Source organism: Gavialis gangeticus, unplaced genomic scaffold (genome assembly GCF_001723915.1).
Source record: "Gavialis gangeticus isolate Ggan-Ray unplaced genomic scaffold, GavGan_comp1, whole genome shotgun sequence".
Taxonomy (NCBI): Eukaryota; Metazoa; Chordata; order Crocodylia; family Gavialidae; genus Gavialis; species Gavialis gangeticus.
The window spans coordinates 27,280,315-27,290,861 of record NW_017728993.1 but is presented as its reverse complement, the minus strand read 5'-3'; the positions used below and the strand labels follow the sequence as shown (position 1 = coordinate 27,290,861).

At 41.3% G+C, this 10,547-nt stretch overlaps 1 protein-coding gene across 10 annotated transcripts in view; it reads left to right on the top strand.

The window, feature by feature from the left end:
• The window catches only part of ST3GAL3 (ST3 beta-galactoside alpha-2,3-sialyltransferase 3), a 313,721-nt gene that overhangs the window by 25,857 nt on the left and 277,317 nt on the right, over positions 1 to 10,547 (top strand). Inside the window, exon 1 of one of the 10 annotated variants that reach the window (XM_019501444.1) lies at positions 3,823 to 3,878. The exons of 7 other annotated variants lie outside the window; for them this stretch is intronic. Coding sequence is in view for 1 of the 3 variants with exons in the window: in XM_019501442.1 (XP_019356987.1) it covers positions 4,321 to 4,338 (18 nt within the window). In the remaining 2 variants the exon portion in view is untranslated. Of the gene's footprint in view, positions 1 to 3,822; positions 3,879 to 4,160; positions 4,339 to 10,547 lie in introns of those variants that run through there. 2 more of the 10 variants (XM_019501448.1, XM_019501442.1) reach the window with 2 other exon arrangements.

Here is a 10,547-nt window from a genome sequence, read left to right as displayed (position 1 = left end):
TTTATTGTTTCACAAAGTCATAAACTAAGGAGGTCTGTTGGTTCACGAGGTTCCCAAATCAAGCCCTTGCTTTCTAACCCGAAGGCTAGGTGCCGCTGCCTGATTCAGTAGTCTCAGAACTGGTCAACAGCTCATTTAAAAGGAGTCCCTTATCTTTTTTTAGACAAAAGATACAAAACTGTCCCCACTGAGTGAGGCATCCAACACAACTTCTCTATTACTTATATATGACACCACATATACATATGCATTTCTAATTCTTATTCCTATTGGTTACTAGTTAACTCATCTATATTCTACACGCTCTTTATTATAATTGGTTACGCTTCTTATGTTAATTTCTGCTAGTCTACTTATAATACTCCTCAGACTTTATCAGCGTGATATGTGGTTGTTCTTTTTTTTGTTCTTGCGGTTTAGCCTTGCGTTTCCGTATTTCCTAAAAAAGAACACTGCTTTGCTTGCAATTTTTATCATACTGTCAGCATTCTTATTCAAGGGTCAGATGGTGAAAACCAGAATGTCAGTTGCTGACTTCTCAACCTCCTTGAAGCATTCTGGGAGTTTTAGTGCGTTACTAATTATGCTAGGCCTTGCTTAGCATAAGCACTATCTCACACAACCTGCACTCTGCTGTGGCTCCTGCCCCTGCCCCACTCCCTCCCTCATTGTGGGGGCATCAATCTGCCCTTCCCCCACAATGCCTCTTGCCTTCCCCCACCCCTTTCCCCACAGCAGACTTACCAGCCAGAAGCTGGTCTCCAAGCTGCCTGGCTGCATATTGGCAGTTGGCTCGGTATCGGCCTATATGGCTCGTTAAAAATTGGCCATCGGTATTGACCCCAAAAATCTCTATCAGTGCACCCCTATTTATTTGTCCTTTCCTAACCTTGCTCTTAGGAAGCACAAACTGGAGCTGTAGAAAATGGGCTCAGATACATAAGCAGCCTTGTTTGCAGAGTGACTTTTAAAAGCTACATGGATGAATGTTTGAAACCTCTGAGATGAGCAAAAATATGTTGCCCCAGTCCCATAGCCCTACTGTGTTTATATCTGATATTTATAGCTCAATAACAGTATGCTATAAAGGGCATCAACTTGGAGGAATACATCCTTAGGCTTGTTAGTGAAAGAGAGAGTTTTGTCTTGTTAAAACGCTAATAAAATGGATCTTAGCTGCTGCGGCTGCAGTTTATACAATAGGCACTCCAGGAGAAGGGATTAGATCAACTTGAGAACATCCTTGCTGCTCAGCAATTGATGATCTCCCAGAATTTCTTAGATGGTTTGCCCTCTTGGGTCATTTAGAATATGAGAAGGGAGGGAGGGTGGCAGTCAGTATGATGCTATTTTCTTTTTGTCGTATGCTTTTCATCAATATCGGCTATAAAACAGCCTGTTCTGTGCTTAAGGGGCTTTTGACAAAACCTAAGAAGTCGATATAATTTGTAACATTGGAGATGTTTGGCTCTGCAAACCCATAGTTGGCTTGAAATCATTCCTTACAGATACTGGCTTCATACTGAAAACAGCAAATATATGCTCACTCTTTACCTATGAGTAGCTTTTTTTCAACTCTCTTTCATTGAAAATAGAGTTAGGAATGAAAATAAGAGGAGTAGATTTTTTGGATTTTCTTAAAGATATTCTGAATCCTAATTTTATTTTTCCTTTGGGTGTCTGTTTCTATGGGAACAGAAATGATACGCACACACAGACAGCTGAAGCTGACTAGGCAGGTTCTGGTTTGGCTTCTGTGTCCATGGAAACCAGCACCAGAGCATCTCCAATAAGGTTAGGCTGTTGAAAAAGGGAATTATAAAAACCTTTAATTTTATGGTACTTGGTGACTTTTTTTTTCTTTTCCTTCAATATGAAATGGCATTTTTTTTTGCCTTGTAGAGTCTCTTAAATGATTTTCATCCATTTTTATGTTTAAAGGAATTAACTATAACCTTAAGATGTTCCCGTCAGTATCCTGAACTTCTTTAAGTGGCCAAATGCTTTGCAATATACCCGACTTGAGTTTTTGGTATAACTGTAGGTCTCATGCTATTGTTCACCATATGTTCCATGTTAAGTGATGGGAGTATTACGTACATTGGGATCTGGCTTTCTTCAGATCTGTCAGCCCATGACACTTGTATTTAATGAGAAAATGTTAAATGACTTTGTGAACAATTAGCCACAGGAGCATGCATTTGTCCTTTCAGGAGGGTTTGGTGTTGTACATCTTCATTCATTAAACAGCCTGTCAGAGTCATACCTTGTGCTCACTAATGCTTTTATTAAATTGTATGTAGAAGTCTTATACAATGTTCTTGAAAATCCCAGGGCAGATATTCTTGTGGTGCTGTATGTTCAAATGGTACTGTTGCTGTCTTGGCTTTGCAAGAGAAGAGAATACTAACTCGAAACAGTATTAAGATGAATCAGTGTGGATTTAAAAATGTTTAAATCACTCTTTTAGCTCTATTATAGTGTTTTGTAGCTCACAAAAATATTGTATTCATCAATATAAATAGTAAAATAAGTGTTTCTAGTAAATTCTCTTAAAGGAACACAACCAGCTGCCTAAAGAAGAAGCTCTTGATTCTTTTTTTTTTTTTGCTTGTTTCTCCTTAGAATATGAAAGAATTTGATAATGGAGGTGGTACTTTTTGTAATGAGTTGCATAGGTAGCAAGTGTTGAAAAGGCATGATGGTATGATCAAGATTCTAAGGCATGTTGGAACAAAGATTTGCAAGGCATCTTTAATTTTAAACCCTCACTTTTCAATTTGCTTAATTTTCCTAAAAGTTACCCTTTTGACTTGAAACCTTTCATGTGCTTTCACAGCCCAAACCTGAGTATTTTTGGACAATGCAGTGTTACCTGTAGTTCCATCTTCTAATAGTCTGTGGGCACAGGGTACATACATGCCCCAGCAGGTCACTATGGAAATGCTCCATTAAAGTAGTATTGTGGTTACATAGTGCTGTCTTGGGGCCTTCCAGACAAGGAAAGTGGCTAAACTTAAACCCCTGAACACAAGGAAATGCAGTTAAGATCAAGTGGGGATGCAGTTTAGAAGGCCATTTTAATAGGGCTCACTTTAGATCTGGCCATAGACACAGGTAATGAATCATGCCTGTTCTACTATTCACTCCTTCTGCCATTTTACATTCAGAACAATTTTATACCATGATTATTCTCCCTATACTTTCACTGACTCTTCCTCCTGTTAGATGTCAGACCTTGTACTGCTAGGTGAGGAGAGCTGCAATAGTAACAACAGCTAGAGAAGGCTGTGTGTGGTCCTTACTTTCTGAGCTGTGCTACACAGGTTTATGTACAGATTAGCGGCTCCTTTGGGTTTCTTAAATCTGAAGAAACACATGAAAGAAGCTCAGGAAAATTTTTAGGACTGTTCAAAGAGGTGCCAGTCTCCCCTGGGTGCTGACCAGAAGGGGGAAGGGAAGTGCTTCATCTCATTCTAACACATCTGTATTATCCACAGTTCTGTAGGCATTCTTGTGCAGCAGCTCTGCCCTCTGTGCCTTATGGTTGCCCACCCTGTGGAGCTCATGCAGTCTGGTCTACATTGCAGTTCCACACAGGCTCATTCAGGGGCTGTGGAAATGATGCTGTAAAGGAAATCCTTTGGCAAGGATGAACAGGTGTTAACATCTGACAAGCCCTGGGGGTGCAGGGCTCTGTTTGTTTGGAGTAGGCAAACTGCCTGAGTGCACGCGAGTCTTAGCAAGTTACTCTTTGACTTAATGTTAATCTTCATCCGAAGAGTTACCCCTGGTGTTACTGGTGTTCACTTTTCCTGCTGATCGCTCTGTATGTGGGAAGGATTTGCTGTTGGGCTGATGGCTGGGGCAGAGATCAGGTAATACCTTCCACACAATCTTTGCCCAGGATCCCATGGCTTTCAGAAGTTTGTTTATTCAGCATCTCAGGGGTGTGGGTTGTAGCCGTCTAAGGACATAGGCAGACAAGGTCAACATCTGCGTTCTAGAAAGGTACCTGGCAAAGACGGGCAGCGTGACCCCTTCCTTAAGGGATTTTGTGGCAGAAAACTTCCTTTCTTTCAGGAAGGTGGTTGTAGTGAAAAGGGCACGATCAAAGATGTCATGAGGGGCCGAGTGGCCGTATTCACTGACTGGAGGTGTCAAAGGGAGCTCCAAAGTCCTTGCTCTTCCTTCTGTATCGGAGGAGGAGGAAGGTCTGCCGCACAGAGGCAGAAATGTGGAATTGCCCGTTTATCTCGACTGAATGAGAAGGCCGTCTGGAGACTAATTCAGCCAGAAAAAGAGTTATGGGAGGTGTGAATGATTTCATTCAAATTGGTGGATAGGTTTTTTTGCTTTCATTTTTGTTTTCTTTCTTCTTAGTTTTGCCGCTTTGTGCCCTGTCCTGGTTGCTCCTCTTAGCTGTAATGTGAATATGTTTCAGTGTCTTTTACTTATAAAATTGTTTGTAAGGAAGCAGTATTTTATGGGGACACAGCTTAAAGACCATTTTTACTGCAGCCTTTGTACTATAATAACTTCTGAAATATTTTTAGTACTGTTGAATGGATGACCTGAGTCAGTCTTATGATATACATTTTATAAGGGCAGATATTTGGCTGGGGTGATATGGCCGTGGCAACCGTTCCTACCTGGTGCAGGGGGTCGGACCCGATGATCTGTTTAGGTCCCTTCCGATCCTAAGCACTATGAAACTATAAGGTCTGAATCTTATTTTTTTTTCCCATTAGCTGTACACTGAAAAATAAGAATCTGAAACCATTTAAGGTAGTGCGCTACTTGTATACATTTGTGCATGTATGTGTGCGTTGTATACTTGTGCATGGTATCTTCGGAGCACACTTCAAAATGATCGTAAACTAGTCCCACCTTCAATTTTCTAAGCCCATCTCAACCAGCTTTCGAAGCCAGTGTTCCCTCTGCGCGCAGGTTTGAGAGTTTTGAAAAATGAGCCATTAAATAGAAACTTCTTTACAGCCCTAATTATGGTGTAGCAAGAACACCCCATAATACTTCCTAAGGACAGATAATTAAAGTAACTGTAACTATCAAAAGGTTTAAAAGATTTGTTTCCCACCTGCAGTGAGGGGGGTGGGGGTGTACTATAAGCACACGCATAGTGTAAATGTGAAGATGCCAAAGCCCAAAATGTTCCAAGGTTCACTCTTGCCAAATAATTAACCAGACGGTTGCTGTATTTGAAGATTGACTCCTGTTACTATACACTTTGAGTTAAATAATCTTGTGATATAGTTTCATAGTTTCTAAGGTCGGAAGGGACCTGAGTAGATCATCTAGTCCAACCCCCTGCCATGGCAGGAAAGAGTAATGTGGTCAAATGACCCCAGCAAGGTGTACATTAAGCCTCTTCTTAAAGACCCCCAGGGTATGAGCCAGCACCACTTCTCTTGGAAGTTGGTTCCAGATCCTAGCCACCCTGACCGTGAAGTAGCGCTTCCTGATATCTAGTCTAAATCTACCCTCTGCCAGCTTGTGACCGTTATATGAAAACTGCTTCCCTCCAGATATATTTTTTACCACAAATGGATGCATTTCAGAGCACCTTATGATTCTGCATAAGTCTTGTGATATATTTTAGGGTCCTAATCCTGCAAGCACATACAGTGAGTTTCTGCTCTGAAGAACTTGCCCTCTAAATGGGCAGGACCCCAGATGGAAGGGGGAAGGCAGTGGCATGGGGTGGTGCGGTGTCTCATTCAAGGTCTCCTGGTACTTGGAGAGCAGAGCTCTATGAAGTGTCTCTTTTAGTCTTATGTCAGTGCCCTGTTGGCCAAATCATACTTTGCGATTAGTAAACTGTTGCATAATTGTAGAGAGGTAGTAGTGTGTCCAAAGTACTTGCTTGGGGCAGAGGTTTCCATTGATGTTTTGTTGCAAACACAATGTTGCAATATTTCAAAGTTCTGTGTGGATTGAAGTCTAATAAAAATTGGTGACAGCTGGTGGGAGTCTGCACAGAGGACGCTGGTGGGTACCACCACAGCAAAACAGTGTGAGGACATTACCAAAAGTGTCTTAAACATTTTTCTTGGAATGCCACAAATACAGTGAACCACCTTTGTTTTGCCAGAAGAGAGGCTTGAAGAATCCTAAAGGCACTGCACTTGATGCTTCCCAATTGAGCTGGAAAAAAAAAAATTTTTTGAATTATTTTTTTTTTTTAGTGGAAAAATGTATTTTTACTCTGCGCAAAGCACGGAGCTGTTCTTTGTCCCCCCTCCCCCCCCAAACCCCTCATTCAGGCAGAGACTAAAGCCTGTAGAATTTCTGCTTGATAAGTGAAAGATTGAGGGACTGATAATGGGGTTATAGTGGAAATGCTCAGGCAACCTTAACTATAGCTGTTGTAGTGCTCCATCTATAATTACAAGTCTAATTACTATGAATTTAGTTGTCAAGGCTTTTCTGCCTTAGAGGCTCTTCCCACACAATCCCAGCTCTTCTCATCCCAAGTGGTACCTAGTTGTTTTCTCCTGACATCCCCGTGAAAGTAGCAATAGATTTTTGGGTGTCTAGCACTGCTGCTTTCTGATCATTATTTGAACATCTGATTATGGAAGTTTTGTTTGGTAGGGGACAGCTTGGCTTTTACATACTACTTAAGAACATACAGATAATAATTTCTTGATTCGTAGATGCCAGAGTCAGAAGGGACCTCAGTGGATCATTGAGTCCAAGCCCCTGCCAGTGGCAGGAAAAAGTGCTGGGGTCATGTGACCCCAGCCAGGTGCTTGTCCAGTCTCTTCTCGAAGACCCTCAAGGTAGGGGAGAGCACCACCTCCCTTGGAAACCCATTCCAGGTTCTGGCAACCCTAACCGTGAAGAAGTTCTTTGATGTCCATCCTAAATCTGCTCTCTATCAGTTTGTGGCCGTTGTTCCTGGTTATTCCAAGGGGTGCTCTGTTACATGGAGCATCTCCTGTTCCCTACTGCCTTCCCCAGTCAATTTCAATACTGCCACAAGATCCCCGTCTGAGCCTTCCCTTGCGAAGGCTGAAAAGGTCCAGGTCCCTTAGCCTTTCCTCATAAGGCCTTCCCTACAGGCTTCTATCCATACGAGTGGCCTCCTCTGGACCCTCTCAAGGTTGTCCGCATCCCTCCTGAAGTGCGGTGCCCAGAACTGGACACAGTACTCCAAATGCGGCTTAACCAGTGCTGCATAGAGGGGGAGGATCACCTCCCTGGACCTGTTCATGATGCACCTATTAATGCATGAGGAAGTGCAGTTAGCTCATCCAATTGCTTCATCACACTGACAACTGATATTCACCTTGGAGTTGACAATGACTCCGAGATCTCTTTCCACCACTGTGCTGCTGAGAAGGTCATCCCCCAACCTGTAGGTGTGCTGGTGATTCCCTCTCCCTAGGTGCAGCACCTTGCACTTGTCCTTGTTGAACTGCATCCTATTGTTCTTTGCCCACTTCTCTAACCTGTACAGGTCCACCTGGATTTGGTTTCTTCCTATCAGTGTGTTTACTTCGCCCCATAGTTTTGTGTGATCTGCAAATTTGGACAGAGTGCTTGAAATTTTGGATATTTTTACAATAAGCTACTAAAAACAAAAATTAATGTGGCATAGATTGAGTCCAAAAGCTTGCAAAGAACTTTTTTCCAACTACTCAGTTGGTCTAATAAAAGATATCACATCTGCCCAAAGGTCAGATACTTAAAAGTTGGTTAGAAATGGAGAGTAAGTTGTGTAGGCTGTAATCTAAAAATATAAGAATGTTTCGGAGGTAAGCAGTCAAAAATTTTGAAATGTTCAGGCTAAGTCTGTGCCCACCTCCTTGTTTTGATCCCACAGTTGGATTATTTTTGTAATGTACTATGATCTTTCTCTACAGCTTCACATACAGTTTTTTACTATTCCTGTTTACTTCATACACATGTAATGTATTTATTAGGTGTGCTATATAAGTTATTTGAGAGATGAATTCTGATACAGCCACATACCATATATGCACAAAAGGATAAAGTTAAAATCATGAGAGGTAAGGGTTTTTGTGGGTGATATGTTTTTACTGAACCACCTTCATGGCTGGGATAAAATTAGACAAGCTTTCAAATGCAAAGCATTCTTCATCAGGTTAAGATTAAACATCCAGCAGTCAGAAAATGCCAAACTCTCTAACTCATTTTATTCCAGTTTTACGGAATTTTGTAGTTAGAAAAAAATCCTTTGTCTCTGACTAAATACCCATACTGCACGCTGTATCCCAGAAATCAGATCTCTTGCGCTTCAAGGAAGCACCCTTGAAATCCTCAGATGTAAAGCACGAAAGAAACCTAGCCTGCTGTTATGTGAGCTGATTTGCAGGAACCCCTGTCTTTTGTGCCTCCGTAGTGCTATATGAAACTTCTTTTTGGTGGTTAACCAAAAGCCTGGTTTCGGCCTGTGTGAATCAGGTTTATGGTGTTGCTTTACCACCAGTCCCATCCTTCTGAGAGGAGAAAAAAAGGCAGAATGCAGAGTAGATATGCACCTGTAGACTATCTGAATAAGATTTGTGAGTGTGTGCATACACATGCACACACTACAGGCATTTGAGAACTTGAGTTTACTGCATCAAGTGCTGTGAAAGTGCGGCATAGAGCAAAGTGAACTCGAGTTCGTGAAACCTTGTGCTCTCTTTGTATCTCATTTAGTTAGTTTGTAAGGTGTGCATCTACCCTGCCTTTTGCCTGGCTTCAGACTAACATGGCTAATGACCTCTCTGGGCTCAAGTGAAAAAGCACATTAGAAAGGTTAAAAGAAACCAGCAAGTAATGCAATTGAGTATCTATGCTTGTAATGAATGTGGCTATAATATAGCATTGAAGTGATGTTACAGGTGTAATGAAGCACCTTTTTCTGCAAGTTTAAAGAAAATATATTTTCAGTAACTCTGAAAGACATTGACTTTAGGACTTTGACCCGTGTCCGGAAGTTTGAAAAATCTTGGTGTGCTAGATTAATTATTGCTTTTTTTTTTAATAGAACATTCAAACATATATTTCATTCTTTTGCATAGTACTCATTTGTTTTACCATTTTTAGGAAAGGAATTACCCAAGTAGCTAACCTTCATACTTAGTTCCTCCCCACTGGACTTAGCTAACCTTTGTTAGTTTTCCTCAAAGATTTATGAGGAAAAGAAGTTTGAGATCTGTATATCATGACACCTGGGATGGTTTGCTGGTTATGTATTTTAAACCTTTCAGTTGTTTGACTAGTTAGAGTCATTACTCTGCTGTCAGCTTTGCCTGTGATCTGACACCCTCGGCTATGCAGGGAGTGGATTTGAAGGGCTGTTTACATTTCTGGGAAATACGTTAGCAGTTTCTTGGTTGGTTTTTTGGAGGGGGGTGGGGTGCTGACAGCTACTTCTGTCCTCGGGAACTCTAGATCCTGCACCTGGGACTGCTTGTTACAGTATCCCTGTGAAGTGTTACTGCTTTCAGAACAAAGCAGGCTTCCTTCCTATCTTATTCTGATCTCTTTCTGTAAACACTGGCTTAAAATATGGTGTGTAGCATTTTTTCAGACATTGTGAAACACTTATGATATGCTTCTCACACTTTGTTTGGAGATTACTTTTCCCTTCATATTTGTCTTGGTGACTTCTTGTACTTTACCCTGAATTTTTTGGAAGAAGTCAGATTTTTTTTTGAGGCAAAATAATCCTTTGTATTAAACCAACTTTCTAGATGGGAGAAATGATAATGTTTGTGGCACAAAAAGCCCCTGTTCAGGTCTGTTTCTTTGGAGACTTGAAGAACATCTTGTCTCCAAGAGCCTATCTAACATCTCTTCCAACTATCAGATTGGTCCAATAAAAGGTATTTCTTCGCCTCAAACTTTTTTTGCATATTTCTTGGACTATTGTGGCTACAGCAGTGCTATGGCACTACTGAACTTTTTTGGTCAGAAACACTTCTGCATTTATAAACCCTAAATAATTTTATCCTATACTCAGTATGAAAGGAATTCAGATCCTGTTGCCCTGGAAAAGAATCTGGAATTTGGAACGGATGGTTGTGCTAGCAACGATTGGAGTGTGCCACTTGAGGGCAGTAGATCTGTCCTGCTCCTGCTTTGTCCCCACTATAGCCTCTCATTCATTCTGTGGCAGCGCAGTGTTAAATATGTGGTTGTCGGTCCCCTCCTGTCAACCTTTGATTAAATGCTTTAGCCATGTAAAAGAGAACAGCATAGTTCTCTTTATTACATTTCTGAAACTACGAAGCCTTAAAAAGTAACGGCCTCTCTCTGAGTATATTTAAAATATGCTTTGCCAGAGCACTATTAAAGAGTTATTTCCGTTCAAAGGTACATAGGACTGGCAAGAACCTTTTGGATCATTGACTTTATCACCTTGCAATTGTAGGCAACTGTGTTCTCTAACCCCCTTCATAAACTGATCAATCTCTATCTTTAAAATGAGATTTTTTTACCCCCAGTACTCCTGTGGAACCTTGTTTTAGAACCTCGCTGCCTCTGATGTTTATAAGCTTTCCAGTCGT